The sequence below is a fragment of the Octopus bimaculoides genome, chromosome 14 (assembly GCF_046866305.1).
Source record: "Octopus bimaculoides isolate indiv1 chromosome 14, ASM4686630v1, whole genome shotgun sequence".
In the NCBI taxonomy this organism is placed as follows: Eukaryota; Metazoa; Mollusca; class Cephalopoda; order Octopoda; family Octopodidae; genus Octopus; species Octopus bimaculoides.
In genome coordinates, this window is record NC_142941.1 from 45,307,578 (window position 1) to 45,327,958 (window position 20,381).

At 33.9% G+C, this 20,381-nt stretch overlaps 2 protein-coding genes across 3 annotated transcripts; one reads left to right on the forward strand and one right to left on the reverse strand.

Moving 5' to 3' along the window:
* Nucleotides 1–229: 229 nt before the first annotated feature.
* On the reverse strand, nt 230–9,127 carry LOC106872898 (uncharacterized). The gene is made up of 2 exons (XM_014920070.3): nt 8,951–9,127; nt 230–3,271 (listed from the first exon to the last, which is right to left on the reverse strand). Exon 2 carries the CDS (start codon nt 3,199–3,201, stop codon nt 1,024–1,026), a length of 2,178 nt encoding a protein of 725 aa, XP_014775556.1. The 5' UTR covers nt 3,202–3,271; nt 8,951–9,127; the 3' UTR covers nt 230–1,023.
* Nucleotides 8,189–18,033, forward strand: LOC106872902 (uncharacterized). 2 transcript variants are annotated; one of them, XM_014920077.3, is made up of 2 exons: nt 8,189–8,322; nt 15,649–18,033. In XM_014920077.3, the coding sequence occupies exon 2, from the start codon at nt 16,055–16,057 to the stop codon at nt 17,552–17,554; it is 1,500 nt and encodes a 499-aa protein (XP_014775563.1). In that variant the 5' UTR covers nt 8,189–8,322; nt 15,649–16,054; the 3' UTR covers nt 17,555–18,033. The 2 variants fall into 2 exon arrangements, with proteins under 2 accessions (XP_014775563.1, XP_089218908.1); XM_089362782.1 differs by lacking the exon at nt 8,189–8,322 and adding an exon at nt 9,420–9,950 and having other exon boundaries at nt 15,649–17,648.
* The last annotated feature ends 2,348 nt before the right edge of the window (nt 18,034–20,381 follow it).

Sequence of the window (20,381 nt, forward strand, 5' to 3'; positions counted from 1 at the left end):
CAGGCTGGATAATTGTTAAAAGATATATCTTTCTCTTAACATGAAACCAATGGTAGCCTGATTAACTCACAACTAAGTACACACATATAAAGTATGTATGTATGATGTATGCATGTATGTATGTATGTATATGAAGTAAAAGTTATATTTAGTTTAAGTGGAAACTTCAAACACATGAAAGCTGAAGTTAAAACTTTTATAGCAAAAAAGAAAAACAAAAAAACTTGCATTAAATTTGGTATTTCTAAATGAAAAGAAGTAGCTAACTTTATTAATAAGTATTTTCCTCATCAAGTCACACAAACCCATTTCAGAACTGTCTTTCACCTACAAAGCTCATCAAGTCACAATTCTGAGGAAATTTAGACTTCTATCAGTTTGATATGTAATTAAAACCTGATATTAATAAATAAATTTATATTTTCTTGATATTATTTGCTACATTTGTATTTTATCTTTGGGTAGAGGGAAGAGACATAGCTATCATACTCTACTTATGTAACCAAGAAATATATGGCAGCTATCATTTTATAGTCACAATTACAATTTGCTGCTAAAGCTCTAATACGTTTTAGAGTGGAGCAAAATGACTGAGATTTGTTTTCTAAGACTGAAATCTAATTAGGTTAACAAAGTTATTTGAAATAATTTGATTACAGCATATAAAATCAAATTTGAGACAAATGAAATGAGTGAAAGAAACTTGTAGGTATCACAAGTTTTCTTTAGCACTTTCAGATGTAACAAAACAAGTTTGTTGCAGACAAATCTAATAACACTTTCAGAGTAAGGTTTGCAATTACTGCTATTAGAAGATTAGACGTAAATGAATGCATTATAAACTATGATAAAATTAGATGTTTGTAAAAAGAGTTTTGTAGGAAAATGTAAACATAATTTAGTGAATACATAAATTACACTTTTACATTGAAAGGCAATTTCTATTATGAAGCATCTGAACAATATAAAGTGTACGCATGGAAATATGGTTTGTTCCAGTACATATAGAGAATAGGTTACAAGTTAAATAGTTCTTTGAACAGAATCTTGAGAGTTCAAAGCTAATTCTTTTGTTTTATTCTGTTTCTGTTCATGAGCAAGAGGCCCAGGCACATTGTGCCAAGATGAAGACGACATTGGTCCCATAGGGAAACCGCGAGGCCATAAATAGTTATTCTCCCAGTTAGGAGGAATCTCATGGAGATACGATGCTGCCATCCAAGAAGAAGACACTGAAGATGGTGGTAGCCTCATGGAAGCAGTCATCTGTGATTCTAATCGACGTCGTTCCTCCATCATAGCTGAAGGGTGGTGGTGATGGTGGTGATGATGATGGCGATGACGATGAAAAGAACGGTCTTGGTTCGGGTTGTTATTACTATTGGAATCATTGTTAGTCGATTCTTCATTACTACTGCTCACTGGTACAGAACTGTTATATTTACTAGACATGGAGATTTGTTTGTGAGAAGAGAAAGAAGAATCCTTGTCAATATTGCAATTATATGGTTGTTTTCCATGAACACTTTTGATACTATTTTGCTTCTCAGAAAGAGTTTTATTACAAGACATAGTTTCACATTCAGAGTTAATGTTTACAGAACTAGTGCTGGTGTGAGTGCGTATATGATTATTTAAATTACCTCTTTGGGAAAAAGCTTTTCCACACAGATTACAAGAATAAGGTTTTTCGCCAGTGTGTATTCGCATATGCGTCTTCAAGTTACCTTGCTGACTGAATGATTTGGAACATATTGTACACTGAAAGGGTTTCTCCCCAGAATGGACCCGTTCATGATTGTTCAAGTGAATTTGTAAAGTGAAAGCTTTGGGGCAATAAGAACATTTGAATAACTCTCCAGTATGAATTCGTTTGTGATTGTCAAGATTTGTCTTTTGACTAAACGTTTTACCACACTCCATACAGGTAAAGGGCCGAACCCCTGTATGTATTCGCATATGAATACTAAGGTTCCCAAGTTGACTGAAAGATTTTGGACAAAAATTACACTGGTAGGGCTTTTCTCCAGTGTGAACTCTCTCATGGTTCTTTAAAGCGGTTTGCTGGCTAAAAGACTTTGAACAAAAAGAGCAAGTGAAGGGCCTCTCTCCAGTATGAATGCGTTCATGATTTCGAAGATTAATCTGTTGATAGAAGGCTTTTGGACAAAATGAACATTTAAATAACTCACCAGTATGAATACGCCTATGACTATCTAAATTAGTCCTTTGGCTAAAGGCTTTCCCACAATCGGAACATTTATATGGTTTTTCTCCTGAATGGGTTCTTAAATGAATGCTGAGGTTACCAAGTTGTGAGAAAGATTTATCACAAACAGTACAATGGTAAGGACGTTGGCCTGTGTGGATCCGTTCATGGTTTTTTAAAGCAGTTTGTTGACTGAAAGGACGACTACAAACCGAGCATTGATATGGTTTCTCTCCTGTGTGAATCCGTTCATGATTACGTAAATTAATTTCCAATGTGAATTCTTTAGAACATGTAGTACAAGTAAAGAGATCTCCCGTGTGGATGCGTTTATGACTGTCTAGATTAACTTTCTGAGTAAAAGTGCGATCACATGAATCACAAGAGTAAGGACGATTACCAGAGTGTGTTCTCATATGAGTATTCAAATTACCTTGCTGGCTGAAGGCTTTAGGGCAAACATTACAAAGGAAGGGCTTTTCCCCAGAATGAATTCTCTGATGATTACGTAGGTTAACTTGTTGACTAAATGTTTTATCACAATCATTACAATTGAAAGGTTTTTCACCGGTATGAACTCGTTCATGGTTCTTCACAAAGATTTGCTGCGAGAAAGCTTTTTCACAGTAGCTGCAATAATAATGCTTGTCCCCTGATGCGGAACGCTCATGATTATCAAGATTAACTCTGCGTGCAAAACCTTTTCTACATATTTCACATTTGAAAGGTTTTTCTTGAGATGAATGGATTTTAAGGTTCTCAGGTTGAGATTTTGAATTTTTATTTTCTAAACTTGGCAATGATTGCAGATTGGAATGAGAATGTTGGTCATTTTGAAAAAAACCTTGATTTTGGAGTTCAAAATTTAAATGGTTTCCTACAGGATACATCGGTTGGATTGGATACATAGTATTGTTCTTTGGTAGAAATATGGCATCAGTGATTATCAGTTTTTCTTCTCTTTTATCATTAATGTGTGTTTCAGGTGACATTAATATAAATCCAGTTAATATTACTCCAACCAATATTTACTATCCAGTCAGAACTTGTTGCAGCAGTAAGCTGAAAATATATTAAGGTATAATTTCATATTAATAATTTGGATAGATTACGAAGATATATAAAAAGAAATTTTTTATATACATGGTTGAGAACCACTTGTTTAGAATCATAACCATTTCATTATTGGAATCTTAACCATTCCATATTTAATCTGATCTGTTTACTTTAAATATTGAAGCATAGGAATAAAAACGGGACCAATTTTTTGCCTATGGACCCCTTTGATAGGATACTGGACCTCCATAGCCATTCAATGTAAATAAAATCTAGTTACATTTTTATCACTGAACATTCATACGAATTATATAAAAAAAATTTTGTTGAAATATTTTGCATATTATAGAAGTATAATCGATTTTATTGCACATAAATTTTAACAACAAAATCTTATATAGACCCCCAAGTGTCGTGTGGACCCCGGTTGAGAACCATTGATCCAAATGCAAACCCACTCAGCAAAATAAATTTAATTTGTCACTAAATCTCACAGTCTACGAGTTATATATGGTATTTTTTTTATTATAATTATTATTTAGTCATAAGAGGGAGAGCAGCAGCATGGCACTTCCATGTCATGTAGGAGGAAACAAAGGCATTATTCTCACACGAAGATTTGTCTTGAATGGTTGTTGAAGAAAGAAAGGACTTCGCCAAAGGCATCCATCCAACTGACAAATATTGTGTAAACCATCTTAATACAGTACCAATTCAGAATATATGACGATTGTGATAAAAAGTATTTGTTTGTAGTTTAAAACTGCCAAATTCTATTCCTGTTGTCAATACTTGAAAACTGTCTGAACTGTTTCGAGCAGTGAAATATTTCAAAACTTTCGTGATGGGAGTAATACTCTGGAAGATGATGGTGCTCCAGCATGACCACAGCCACTTGGCTGAAACGCATAAATAAATAAATAAACGAATATAAATGACAACAAAAGGAGCAAACATGTAGCTTCGTACAATACCAAGCATGGATACGATGATAGTTCAACTTATGTTTCATTATCACAACCAGATTGGTACACCATAAAGTCTTTTATTTTAAGACTTAGAAAAGTCTGCAATTTCATTTTCCAAACTATTATATGGAAATATAGGTTTTACTTTCAAAATAAATTTTAACGTTAACATTCGTCAAACAAATTTCTAAAAATACCAGAAAACTATTCAGTTAAATAAAGAAACGTCAAAAATTACAAGAGGAATGAGAGATGTGGGGGGAAAAGATAAGAAGTGCATGACAAGGAATTTCAATGTGAGGAAGAAAAATAATAGGAAAGAAAATTGAAAAAGTGTCAAGACCAGCAGGAAATGGTAAAGAAACGATGGGATGGCTGGGATATGAAGTATGAACTGGAATGTGTAAAAGGAAAAATGAACAGGCAAGAATGGAGAAAGATAGAATTTAGAATTTCAGAGATATACCCCTAAAACGGAATGAATAACGATAAGCAATGTCAGTAATTGTTAATTCTAGAAAGAAATGAGAGAAGAGGAATTGAATAACGTCAGTGATGTATTTAAAAAGTTGGTAGCACAAGACTCAGGTGCTGAAAAGCGAAAACTGATATAGTAAGAGTTAAATAGTTGCTGTTTAACATCAAGTGAGCCCTGATAGAGCAGTTATGATCGAAGGTATGCCAGCTATGCCCATCCCGCCTTTTTTAAGAGTATGTTATATTACATTAAGGGCATTCCTATAGGATAGAGTTGGAAATTATATTAAGGGCCCAAAACTAATTAATTTGGATTTGTATGCTTTTAACATAGTAGATTACGAGACTGCAAAAAAAGGGGGGACGCCCCCTCTCCTGCCCTTTCGCACAACTTTTCAGTTTTTTTTTTACTTTCTTTCGAATTTGTTCTCATATTCATGTTTTAAACGTGAGATTATGATTCTTCCAAATTACCCGTAACATATACCTCCACCACGTAAAAAAAGGGGGAAAAATTGAACAAGACAACTGAAAATTCATGGAAAAAAAGTTGGGTGAGATTGGGATAAGATTTCATTTTTGGGGTTCTTTTTTGCACATTCATACACACAGATCCGGAGAGATTGTGGTGTTTTGTTTTGGCAACTAATTTCCGACTCTCTTCTAATGGAATATCTACATTATGTAACTTGTCGTTTTACCTTGTTTAAAACAGTGGGGTGTGATTTGAGATAGGTTTGATTACTATTTCTAGCAGACCGAGCGACCATGGAGAGGCTTTTTACGAGGGAAATCTTTTTTAGTAACGGGAAGAGAAAAAAGGGGGCAGTGATAGATAGAATATGTTGTTAAGTAGGGATAATAGGAGAGAGAATAAGAGAACGGGGAAAAAAATTGAAAAGACAGGCAACATGAAGAAAGGGGTCAAACAAGAACTGTGGGTTACTCTATTTGTAAACGAGAACGGACTAAAAAAATGAATGAAGATAGAAGTCTGATGGAGAAGGGAATGTGTAGTAATGAAAGAGAGAAAGACAGAAGGAGGGAGAAAGACAGGAGAGAGCAAGAGGAGGGAGAGGGAGGAAGGGGAGGGAATAAGAGGAGGAAGGTGAGAGAAAAGAGAGGGAGGAAGGAGAGGGAGTGTTTAGAGCGAGCGGGAGAGAAAGACAGATAGAGGGGGAGTAACAGGAGCAAAAAAAAAATCAAAACAAAAGATAGAATCATATGAATTGTAATAAGACAGAACACGTAGGAGAGAAGAAAATGAGAGATAAGAAACGAAGACAGATGGTATCTTTTGAGGAAAATTATAATTAAAGAATACGAGAGCAGAAGGATTAAAAAAAAACGAGTAGGATAATTGAAATGAAGAAAAAGGATTAAAAAATTTAGAAAAGAAAATTAAAGAATTAGGGGAAGAGAAATTAAAGTGAATTAAAAGAAAGCGAATTAATGAAAGAAGATTTTTAAAAATAGAGATGAATTTAAAATGTGAAAAGGGGATGAAGAATTATGAAAAAATAAGATGATCGAAATTAAGAAGATAGATGCATCCAAGTAGAGATTAATTAAAAGGATTAGTGGAGGAAATTGAGACCAAAAGATAAGACAAAGAGGAGAAAGGATGAGATAGATAGAGAGGAGATGGAGAAGAAGATGATGGGTAGGGATAGGACAAGAGAATTACAATGGAAAAAAGAAGAAAGTAATAAAAAAAAAGAAGGAAAGTGAGATGAGGAAAGAAATAATGAATCAAAAGTGAAGGAAACAGCAGTAATAGATATTGGATGAGAATGACGAACGAAAGTAGGGTGAATTTTAATATACAAAAAAGGATATGGCCCCACTAACACCCCCGACCAAAATGGAAAAAAGCATAGGTGGAGGAATATTGATTACCTAAAATACATACATGCATGTATATATATATACACACATATATGTATATATATATACACACATATATGTATATATATATACACACATATATGTATATATATATGCACACATATCCACATTTCTAAATGTACAATATATGCTCTTAAATATACATGTGTATATATTTCACATATACATATTATATACATATGTACACATACGTGTAGAAATAAATGTATATCTCTATATGTGTGTGTGTGTGTGAGAGAGAGGTGTGTGCAGGGATGGATGGTGAAATGAAAGCTGAAGAAAATGAATGAATTTATACATTGTGCAAATTAACCGAAATAAGGAAATCGCTGGAAAGTAGATTAAAAATAATGTGATTATATATTCCCTTATTGGACATTATTATATATCATTCCCTTGAACTTCCATGTAAAATACATATTCGATTATGAGTGTACCTATTTGTGTGTCTATGTATACATACACACATATATATATATATATATATACGCACACGTGTGTATATTTAAACATATATATACATACAGACACATGTATGTATGTATGTATGAAAGAGCTATCTTTACATACATGAATACATCAACATGATGTATGTGCCAATTAATTACAATAGGTAACTGAGTGTATATGTGTGGATAGCATGTATACATGACAATAGTTAAGACTACCACAGTAAAGTTTCTATAACTGACGAAATAGAAGAGAAATCTACAGAGCAGAGTCTATGATCACGTCTTTTTATAGGATAACTAGAAGTACATTAGCCAATATGTACTTTCCATTTAAGACAGTATGGTTTGGATGTGAGGTAAAATTGGCTGCTATTTCTAGCAGGTCGAGTGGCTACAAAGATTCACTCGATGATTGTGCTGGTGTTTAGCCCAAGGTCAGCCGTGATTGAACAAGCCCATCATCGAAGCCGTTCAAGTTGTCACTATCCCCTCTGTTTATCTACAAGACTAATGTTATCCAATGCCTTCTTTTCTTTTAAAGACGGGGTGAGACAAGGTTGCTATTTCTAGCATGTGGATCCACCACGTATGGACTCTCTCGATAAGCTAGTTCTTTGGTTGTGCTGTACAAGGTGGAAAGTGGAAAGTTAGTAATATTTGATGAGGAAAGAGCCGCCGATCGGTCCTAGATTTAAAGCAAAACAAAAAATAATAATAAGGAGGTCAAGCAAAATGAGAGAGAGTTAAAACAATGAAAATAAGAGTGATGGATTGAATTATTGTAGAGGAAGAAATAGAAAAGCTAAAGAGAAAACGATAGGAGGGAGCAAAAACAGAAGTGGTAAGAGCGATTAAGCATAAACAATTTTATTTACAATGAGGGGTGAGGGAAAAAGATAGTGAGAACAAAGAGAAAGGGCAAAACTATAAGAGGGAGCAACAGCAACAATAGTAACAGCGAGAGAAGTGAACAAAAAAATAAAGAAAGAAGAAATAAAGGAGAGAAGCAAACAGGAGGGAAAAGCAACGTAAAGAGTAAGAGCAAGAGGAGAAGGAGGAGAGTAAGATAAAATGAAAGGTACTAGGTAAATGGAGGGAGAAACGGCGATAATAGTAACAGCATGAGGAAAAATAAAGCTTGAGGAAACTGTAACAGAGTAGCAGGAGGACGCAGAGGTAGCAGCGTGAGGGAACGGAGGAGAAGTTGTATGAAATGACTACAAGAAAAAAAAGGAGCTACACAATAATCAAGGTAATAGGAGGAGAAAATATGTCCGTGTGATGTTGTGTGAGAATACATAGATATAAATATTTATATATTATTATATACACTGATATGTTTACGAAGGCTTAATCGTGAATAGAGGGGGGGGGGGATGAAAGAGAGCTTCTTAGCGAGAAGAGAAATATAGGAAGTTGGTTTATGAGAAAGAGAGTGACAAAAAAAAAAGAAAGGACAGCAGAGAGATGTACTGTGGGAGGAGGCAGTGAAAGAGAGAGATAGAGAGTGAGTGAAAGGGTGAGAGAGACGATTGGTTAAAAAAAGAAGGAAACGAGCCAATATGTCAAAATATTTTCGAAGGAAATACATGGCCAGAAAACGAGATAAAAATGTAATAGTTGGTAAAAGAAATCTGAAAAAAAAAAAAGTTATGAAGGACGGACTAGAAAAGTGATTGTAACTCTGAAGGAGTGTGTGTGAATGTTATGTGTGCAGTGAGGGTGATGATGTGTGGAGGAGGACGGACGGACGAGAAGGCTGCTTTGAAAACGTTTGCATGGAAGTGGAAGGAAGAGATAGAGATTTTAGACAAGGTGGGAGGTAAACAGCCGTCGTGGTAGACATCTCAGAAAGTTGCTGTTTGTGTGGTAGCACCTACCTTTGAACAGGACCGACCACTTAGGCCCCCAAAGAATCGGTTATTTTACACCAACTAACTGCAACTCTATCCACACACCAACACACGCGCACGGGAACGGCATCATAGGGGGAGGCACAATGACATACAGACAGACAGACAAAATGTTTTATTTACTCAGTTTTTTTTCCAAGAATCAATGAGCGAGTGACTCAAATAGCAAAGGATGTAAACAAAAGGGAGATAACTGTACCTAGCTACTGTCAGAATTCTCGTTGGCCTTTTTCATTCATCTTTATTAGAAAACCCATCTCACCTTATTTTAATGTAAATTGTTATTATTATTCGTTTCATTCAGCTGCAATTAAATAACTGGATCAACAACTTTATTATTTTTCATTTGCTTTAGATTGTTTTTGTCCCATTTTTATATATTTTGGAGTAGAATCTATTGAATTATTAGCATATATATATTTTTTTTTGCACCGCCACACCGGTATCTTTTGACCAGATAAACAAACCTTGATTAAATCTTGGCTCTCTTCACACACACACATATGTATGTATAATGAAATCAAAATATGTTGAACGACAAATTGTACAAAAGTAAATAAACGGAGTTGTTCTGCCAGAGAAAAGAAAAAAAAACAAATTTAGTAATTTTTTTTTTATCTTAAAAAATTACTCTGAAACTATTTGATAGTAATGATGGACAAAGTTTAGTGATAATTTGCATACCAAAGCAGTTGATTTAGTAAAGGTGCAAAACTCATGCTGGATTTATGAAGGGAAACTTAACAAATTTAGTTGAATAAAAACAAAAAAATTGTGAGGAATAATGAATGAGCTAGAAGGGAGGAGATGGAATGAAGAAAGCCAGTTAAGGAGGACTGAAATTGCATGTTTAAAAAAAAAAAAACTATAAGATATGGTGAAAGAATGAAAAGAAAGTGTGATCGAGATGACAAGCAGAAAGAACCCAACAGTTCTCCTTCAGCTTTTTCCCTAAAACTGCATTCTGGTTAGTGCAATACTGCAATGTCTATCGTACCTTTCAGCATCTCTATCATTATTATTTATATTCATACAATACACATGTTTTCTATGTTATTGATTATTTAAATTCTATCTCCATTCAATGGTTCTCTCTCTCTCACTCTAGCTGTGTCCTCTCAGATGGTCCCGCCAATTTATTCTCAAAAGCTTTTCAACTAATAAATCTCTCTCTCTCTCTCTCTCTCTCTCTCTTAAATACTTCCGTATTATTGTTTTGTCCTTCAGAATATTTTTACCATTTGTTATTTTTTGTGCTGATGACATTTTAGTTTATTGACAGAAGTTCAGTTATTGAAATAAGTGCCATAAGATGGGATGTATAACGTTGCAGGAGGATTAGAAATGAAACTAGATTTTCGATTAAAATTAATATTTAAATTTATAATTAATTTAATGTGTTTACGAAGAGTAGCAAAGAAATTGTCGGTCGTAGGTTTTCTGAAACCGCCTTCCTCATTTTTCACATTTTGTTTTTGTTTTTGTCTCAGATTTATAGAGATGTCTTTATACTTTATACATTTTTTTGTTAGCATTTAGAATTGTTATATCTACTGATTCATCTATTTTTCCCATTATCTTAGTAATTGTTTTTTGAGTGTTAGTGTGTGTGTGTCACTTTGTTGTGTTATATAATATTTTGCTACTTTCTCCATCTAATCATTTACATAAAATGTATGTACACGTTTGCGTGTGCATGTTTTGGGCCATTTATATTAAGATAATGTCATTTTAATACAACCTAACCCTTTTTAAATATATATATATATATATATATATATATATTTCGTATTGTATTCCAGTTCTGTTGTTATTTTTAAGGGTATCAGGGTATTAGAAACAGTAGTCCCCAGAGGATTTAGATTTTATGTCTGAAGTCAACTTAGCTTTTTCTCAGTTGTATCATCCTCTATAAATTTATGGACTTGTGCCAGTCTAAGATATTCTTATTTTCGATTGTCCTTCACTGACATATGTTAGGATTTAAGACTCAAATCACCTTTTAGCTTTGTTAGTCTTTTTTTATTAATATTTTTTTTTTTTTGCTTTAACTTATTTACACTTGCACATAAATATAAGTTAATTAATAATGTAGTCTTTATTTGTATAGGTATATCTATTTACTTAGTGTATTGTCTTACACGTACACATAAATATACACAAACCCATTTTTCCTAGTTACCAGCCCATTTGACACAACTACAGTTGTCACTTTATCTATTTACATGTCCCTTCTTATTATCCCTTCCTTCGCTTCGTTAATCCCGTTTTTTCATCATGTAGAACCATCGTTTTCATTTTAATTTTTGATCTGTGTGTGTGTGTGTGTGTGCTTATGAGTCTTATTATATACCCCTCTCTCTCTCTCTCTCTCTTCAGTTTCTCCTCCATAGTGAAACTGGGTTTTCTATTCATCTGACAAATCATTATTTTTTACTCAAACCTGCCCTTTTGTTTAATTAATTAAAAGGGGTTATATGGAAACATTTTCTATATATATATATATACGTAAATAGGCCCATCAAACGATGACCGATTTTTCAAGTATGGAACCTCAGATGTGCTATAATCCTATTATCCTGCATTATAAAAGCTCTTCTCGTTGTTTTCTCGTATAGTTTCATTACAATATTAAAAAAAACAAAAAACAAATTGGTCACATTTTTTTCTTTCTGACATGTCTGCATTTTTTGGGTTAGATTTTTACGGAGCTAGCGAATAGAAAATCCGAATGAATTATATACATCCTTGGGATGTATTAAAAGAAAAATATAAAACATGCAAACTAAATGAGCTGGACATGTCTCTACCTAATTAGGTGGCCCACGAATGTTTTTTGTTGTTGTAGTTTCTTAAAGATGGTTAGTATATACAATATATAAATGATTGAAATGAAAGAAACATTAAGTCAATGTTTCCATATGCCTCTTGACTAATACCGAAGACTACTTTCTTTCAAGAAATTATTTTGTCTCTAATTAAATATTTAAGGATGCACATATGTGATAAATACGCTCAGGTTGTAATCGGATGGTTATTTTCGTTCATCGACTCGTATCGATTTAACTTAAAAAGAAAAAAAAAAGCTTCTTTTTTTTATCATGGATATTTTTGAAATTCTTGACGATTAAATTGTAGATTATTCGGAGATTCTTCTGTTTGCTTCACGACTGAAGAATGACGAATTAAATTAATTAATTAAAGATAGAATTGTCTTGAAAATTGTGATGTAACACATCATGAAATGAGTACATATTGGAAGAGAAAAGTGTTTCGGAAGATAGGAATGGAAAGACAACTTGTCTTTTAATGTAGGACTAAAGAACAACCAATATTTTACATTTAAAATACAAGAAGAAATCAGTTGACAGGGGTGATTCCCTCGTGGCTGGAATTTTTCGTCTGATGAAGTCCATCGCCTATGAACCGTTACACGGCCTCTTAGACAGGCGGAAGGACTGCTAGAAATAGCGGCCAAATCTCACTCATCCCATCGTCTTGAAAAGAGGATGAATTAAATAATAGTCCTAGACGGTTGGACTGTCTTGATAAATCTATTCAGTCAAGGCTAATCATGGATTAAACGACAACCGTGAAGACTAATGCCTTCTCTTTTTTTTTTTTTCCAAACTTACAAAATTGTTCTTGCACAGTAAATCGCGATTTTGTTTCTATCTGGGAGAGGGTGGTCTTTCTTTGGTTAGTTGTCAGAAGGTTGGTTCAAACTTGTTTATTAGCAGCTCTCATCGATACCAATTTGAGTAACTTGTTGATTTTCGATTATACTAAGGAACTGGTGAACTAGCGAGTGGGGCTCGACCTGCAGAAAATAGTCCTACCAGGCTCAAAGGGAGACATGAGATAAATCCGGGGCACACTAATTATATGGGGGGGGGGGGGCAAATCAGAAGCAAGCCGCCGTTTGCCCATGATTTAACTATGTGTTTTGTTCAATCAGGTCTCACTGGAGGCTTGAAAAAAAAATTTTTTCTCCATTTTACTGAATAAACACGTTCATCAAATGTTTCTTTTCAGTGTAAAATTGTTGTAGTATACCTTCTAAACTTCATATTTCTTTTGATATACAAGTTCACCGCCAATCCTCTGGCATCTCAAGTACTAAACTTGTAGCTGGGTTATTATATAATTTTGCCTAAGTAACAAGTTACGTAATACCAATTCTGAGTAAATTCCTAGAAAACAACTGCACACTGTTAGCAACTTTTTTCTCTACTAAACTTTCACGCCAGGCCTATTCATTAGAAATATGCCATATAGCTGGAAGCTTTCTTCAACCCTTCAACTATAATTTGTTGGTGTAATTATTTAAAAGAAAATTTAATGCCACTCGCAACCCCACCCCCAACTCCTGGCCCTTCCCCGTTCCCCTCTTGAAATCTTACTATGAAAGGTATATATTTACCTTTTCCTCTTTCATATTTTGGACACTGTATTCTCCGCAGTGAAGGTAAGTTATCTGTTAACTTGCTCTTCGCAAAGAGGAGGGTCCTTTGGGAGTTGGCACGTGTTGCTAGATTTTAGTTTTAAACGTTTGCTCCATTGTATTATTATTGTTAGGTGTGGGGGGGAGTGTTTCTGCCTTCACGAAAAGTTTGTTACCTTGTGAAAACACATGTATGTCCTAAAGGCTTGGCAGAGAAAGAATTATTAATTATAATCGCGGGAAATTTAACTGTCCGAATAAAAAAAAAAAGAGGGCGGGAGGGTGGATCATCATTTGCCAGAAATTTGGTAGTGTGCTTATATGTTACTTAATAAAATAGAATTTATATTTAGGCTAGACACAATCCCATGCTAGTTTAGTGTCTCATTTTTCTTGGCCCAGTTCACCTGACAGAAGTGTTCTTTCAATAGATATCATCGATCTATTATGTCAGTTAATTTTTTTCCTTCAGAAACATCACCATAAGTACATCAATGCCCATACACAAACATGTAATTGTATATTGTTCAAACAGAATGGATCCCTAGGAAATTTCCCCGCGTCAGTTCATGCCCCTCGTAAAAGTAATTATCTACTCTAAAGTAGGCAGCTGGTGAGAATTTGCATGGGAAAAAATGTTGCAATACTGAAAAGTGTAGATTGATATTTCTGAGATGTAGTCAGGTATTCTTTCGATTTTTATTTTTTTATTTTCATTCTCTGTAAAAAAAAAATTGTTCAATCAAATATAAGCCCCCTTATTCTTAGGATCAGAACTTTGCCAGATGCCCCCAAAGGATCTGAAATTCATTTGTTTTGTTAGGAACTTTGAATCTTGTTTATTGCTTCAAAATCTCATGTTATCTTTAAAGTTATTTATTCACAAATATATTGGCTTATTAGATATGCCATTCAAGAGCACATTGCTAAAAGCATGGCTGTGAGATTAAGAAGTTTGCTTATCAACAGTTTGGTTTTGAGTTTAATTTCATTCTATGGCATCTTGGGAAAATGTCTTTTACCATAGTCTTCTGTCAGCCAAAACTTTGTGAGTGAAATTTGGTCAGAGTAAACTGAGGAAGTTCATTTCTGTTCTCGGATAGTAGACTTGATCCATCAATAGGTTTAACACCGACACCTGGTCCTTCGGTTCTTTAGCAGAGTCCACTTTGTTGCAAATATTAGGACAAGGTCTTTCATATGAGGATAACTTCCTCCCATTAATCTCAGGAGCACTGTAAAGTGATCTTGGGTACTGCCCTTCCTCTTCAGCCTAAGCAACAAAGAAGTGATATAATTATGCCTGATTGTAAAAATTTACACTAAGCATTGTTGATATTGTAGATTATATTGGCACAGAAGTTGGCCAAGTCATTAGAATGTCTAATTAATAGTTTGTATCCTATTATTGGCATTGTTATATGTCTGTAACTAAGACAGGTTTATTCTTAGGATCAACATATATTTTAAACTGTAGATCAGGACTATGAAGTGTTGTGTTTGTAATAGGGTTGAGTATTTTGATAGCTTTTCCACACTGTGCTCAATTTTTAACTGTGTTCCCATATATACATTACCATGTATAAATAAAATAAACTACAGCTGCATCTAATAATCTTGATTTCACTAAAAAAAAAAATTCACTGTTTTTCTTTCAATAATGACAGGATTAGGAATTTTGAGAAGTGTGTGTAGTATGTAGTCAGCTTTGTCTCCAGTATTTGACAGCTTCTTCTCTGGAAGTATTTTGAGCGAGTGGTTGACTATAAATACCAGACAGCGTATTGTTTGACACTACTGATCTTATGACTCCCCCCACCCAAACTTATTTTTGATTGAAACTATACTTTTTTCATATACCAAATTTAAAAAAATAAAGCTAATGTCATTTCCAGCCAAATGTGCACCTGTTCTTGTTAATTGATGTTGAGAATTTTAAAATCTACCTAAAAATTATGCTACAGAGATAAGTTTAATATTGAATAAATTGTTTTACTAAATCCCTTCTAATTTTTGATTATTTAAAAAAAAATTATCTGAAACATGTAGACAATTTATTTTATGGTTATGAAAGTTAACTGTTTACATAATCAGTGGTTATGTATTTAAACACTTAGTACTCATTTCTACATATTTCTGTTAGCTTCTTTTATTAATTGCTTCACATTATTTTACTAATGATATATAATTTTCTTTCTTTCTTTTTTTTTTTCTTTTTTAGGTAACATTCACCAAATCTTCCAGCTGAAATGGAACCTGATTTCCAAAGAACAGTCTGTTTAACCATTTTAACATAGATGACACTAGAACTTCATATATTAAAATTAAATTTTTATTTTATCCATTTTTTATTGTTGAAGTTCAGCACATCAAAATTCTTGAAGTTTCTACAAGATAGAACTACATCTCAAAAAGAAATCTATTCTATTTATCCATTTACAAGTGCACAATCCATTTTTATACCAAAGATAATCTAGTCTTAATATTTTATCAATGAAGTGAACAAGACTAAAATTTAAACCCTTATTTTCAACTTTATATTTCAAATGTTGACATTTTCACTTTGTTAAAAAGTCTTTTTTTTTTTTTTTTTTTTTCAAATTATTAAAATTGATACTTTCATTGTCATGAATTCAATGCTTGTGTCTAACCAGATGCATAATTCTTCATCAGTTCATAATATGGAACGAATGTACAATTGTAATATCTGTATGAAGACATTTTCAAGATATGACAATTTAGAACGACACAAGCTAACTCACCAAATGGAAAAACCCTTCAACTGTGACATATGTGGCAAAGCCTTTAGCCAGAAATATCACTTGAAGCAACACCAAGTTACTCACACTGGAGAGAAACCTTTTAAGTGCAATATCTGTGACCACAGCTTCTCACGCAATGGCAACCTTTCTAGACATATGGCAATTCATACCAAAACTCTGTCCCCGAACAATACATCAAGACCGCCTCTTCATTCCTCTTCTTACGATGACAATCCATATAATTGTGATGTCTGTGGTAGGGCTTCACAGAATCAGAAACAAAACATGGGACACACAGTGATTAATTCGGTAGATAAACCATTTAAATGTGATATCTGTGGTTGCACTTTTTCTCGTAGCGGTGATCTAACGAGACATATGAAGACACACGAGAAACCTCTCCAGCCATACCATAACAACGGAGGCACGAGTTCGCCTCCGTATCAAAGTGAGAACCCATTTAATTGTAAAGCTTGCTGGAAGGCTTTTTCTCAGAGAGCTGGTGTAAATGTTCATGAGAAAATTCACAAAGCACTTAAACCATTCCAATGCGATGAATGTGGAAAGGCATTCTCTCAACGTACACATTTACAAGTTCACAAAAGTCGTATACATACAGGTAACAAACAGTTCAAACCAAGCGGAGAGACAACTCCTTCAAGATCAAAATCTCACGAGAATCCATTGAACTGTGACATCTGCTGGAAAGCTTTCTCTCAAAGATCTCTCGTGAGCCTGCACAAACGTATTCATTCTGTTGTTTTACCATTTGAGTGCAACATATGTGGCAAAGTTTTCACTGAAAAGGGAAACTGGAAGAGACATCAACGCAGTCATTTGGGAGAAAAATTGTTCAGTTGTGACGTGTGTTCAAAAACATTTTTACAGCGATCCCACTTAAAAGAGCATCAGAAAACTCATTCTGGTGAACGTCCCTTCAAATGTTCAACCTGTGGTTACGCATTTTCTCGTAAAGATCACCTCGAGCGCCATCAACGAACTAATAAATGTTCCAAAAAAGTGAACTGCACTCTTCAGCAAACATCATCGTCATCATCCTCATCAGGCAACACTGGGGAAAATCCTAACAACAGCAACAACAATCACCAGTTAAATATTACACACCACCCGACCACGACTGCTCCTAATGTGCCACCCCAGCATTCAAATGTACCACGACACCATACTACAGAGATCCCCCAGCACACAAACTTACCTAACGCCCCAATGTATCCGGCCACCACTCAAATGTACCCTACCACTATACAATTGTATCCAAGTACACCTGTGTTTCCAACCATACAAATGTATCCAAATGCATCCCAGATATTTGCAGCAAACAACCAAATATTTCCAAACAATTAGAAAATCAATCAGCTTACTAAAAGATTGTTTTTGTTGTTTTTTTTTCCCGTCAATTCCTCTTTAGCTTTTTCATTGCGAAAGAAAAAAACAAAAACATTTTTCTATGAATTATTTTTATATCAAACAATTAATTAATACACCCCCCCACACACACACTTTTTTTTTTTTTTTGTGAACTCGGCATGATTACTACTATTATCATATCCAGACTATTTCTATTTTTCTGATTCTATTTGGAGTTTTTTCCTTTAGCTCTGAAATAATGCCATTTTTTGCTTGGATTTTAAGTAACTGACTCAAAAACCAATGACAAAATTAAAAAAGGGACGAGACAGGACAACCTAGCAGATTGCTACCTGTATCCAGCTGTCACCAATAACAGTTCAATTTCTTTTGCTATTTGTGAATTTCTATGATGTTATCACCTGTTATATAGTCACCATTTATAATTATTATTATTATTATTATTATTATTACTATTATTATTACGATTATTATTATTACTATTATGTTTATTAATCAAGCCAAATACGAAGGTTTTTTTTTTCTTTTTGTTTTGTTCTTGTTTCTTCAAATGAAATTTTTAAAGATATTTGTAAAAACCACAAATCCAGACATTTATTAGAAGAGTTTATAAAATAGACTTAAAATCAAATTATGCACTGAAATTTTATAAATTTTAAATTAGTCTCCGTTTTCTTCTACATTTTAAATGTTATCCATTGAAAGGCTTTCTTTCACAAAAGATCCCTAGATATTATATTTCATCCTCTCTACTTTACACATTCGTCTTTTTTTTTTTTTTTTTTTTTTTTTATAAGAAAGTTTAAAGGAAATATACTAAGACTATCCTAATATGATAAATACTTTAAAAAAAATTGTTAGATTTCAGCTGCTGCAGATGTTTTGAGTGTTTACTGAAAATGTTACCTGTGTAGTTCTTTGATCATGACTGAAGCAATGTTTTGTATTACAATCATAAAAAAATAACCATTTGTTTTGGAGTTTAGATTTAATGTCTTTATTCATTTTCGTTTACATCCCTTTTTCCATGTTAGCATGGCTTAGATGAGTACAAATTATCGAGGGTTTTTTTTTTTTTTTTTTTTTATTCTTGATGTCTTCAAAAGCAGAGAGACAGTTTGTTAATTGGGAATTGTCAGCAAAGATCACCATTTGTAGCTGAAGGCTTTTTTTTTTTTTTTTTTTGGTAAGACTCCACCCCCCCCAAAAAAAACCCCCACCCTTTTTTTAAAAAATTTTCGGCTATGGGAAATACAAGTCTGCAAAAGAACATTGGCATTTTTAAATTACCCCATCCCCATTTCCTTCATTTTTTAACTTTTTTCAGAAATTTTTTTTTCAAAATATGTGGAAAAATACAGAGATTATTATGATTCTGAAAAAAATTTCCAAAAATATTTGTAAAATTCTTTTTTTTTTCTAAATATGCGGAAAAATGCAGACATTATGATTCGGACAAAAATTTCAAAACATTTCTGTAGTTACGGTTAGGGTTAGTTTTGGGGAAAAAAAGTCAAAATTGAAGAATTTGGTGGGGAAAGCGGGGTAAAATTTAACAATGCCAATTTTTGGCAATTTTCCAGAACCTCCGTATCTGAAAACGGGGGTTTTTGGCAAAATTTTTTTTTTTTTTTGCATATGAATGTCAAAGTGCAGAATGTAAACATTCTTAGATACACTCACATTGCACACATAAATACACACACACACACACACACTCTCATATATATGTTTATATACACAGTATTTTTACTGGTCAGCTCAGTGAGTTCAGATGGTTGTAACTTACTTGCCTGATGACGCTGCACACCCAGAAACAAAACTCAAAATAGCAAGAGACTGGCTCAACCAAAATAGAAGTATCATTAATCCTTACTAAGGTACTGAGTGTGCTTTCTTCAAAAGGTCAACACGAAATGTGTGTGTGTATATACACACACAAAACAGACTTCATAGTTTTTTGGGTTTTTTTTCATGTAAAGTTTCTTCTACTGGACCAAATCTCAATTTTTTTATGACAAAATGTAGCTAGGGACCAGTCCTCTTCAAAATTGTTAACGGTTTTTCATTTGGTCAAGAACCAAATTAGTGACAAGCTCTGAAAGATGCTGCATGTGAGTAAATTGCAGACTTAAGAATATCATTCAACTACTATCATAGTTGTATGACTGGCTTCTTTCAGTTTCCAACTACCAGACCCACTCATGAAACTATGTTTGGCTCAGGGCTACAGTAGACAACACATGCTCAAGGTGCTGTGCAGTGGGACTGAACCCAAGACCACAGAGCCATGCATGTATATACACCCACTTCGAGCGTGGCCGTTTTCGTGCGGGTGACACGTAAAAGCACCCACTACACTCTCTGAGTGGTTGGCGTTAGGAAGGGCATCCAGCTGTAGAAACTCTGCCAAATTAGATTGGAGCTTGGTGTTGCCATCCGGTTTCACCAGTCCTCAGTCAAATCGTCCAACCCATGCTAGCATGGAAAGCAGACGTTAAACGACGACGATGATGATGATGAACTTTGTGTGTGTGTGTGTTACTGTCTCCTTGCCTCAATAGTTATAAATGAACGTCACTGTCATGCAAGCATGGAAAAGTGGATGTTAAAATGATGATAATGATATTTAAAGGAGTAAAAACATTAAAGAGCACGACTGTAGTTGAAATGAAGTGGAATTATTAATGGCTCAGCCAAGCAGAAAATATACAGAGGCAGGATTCCATTGTTAGAATCAACACCTGAATGAGAATAAATATGTACTTTTCCTATTATACACCACATCAGAACATGATGGTTA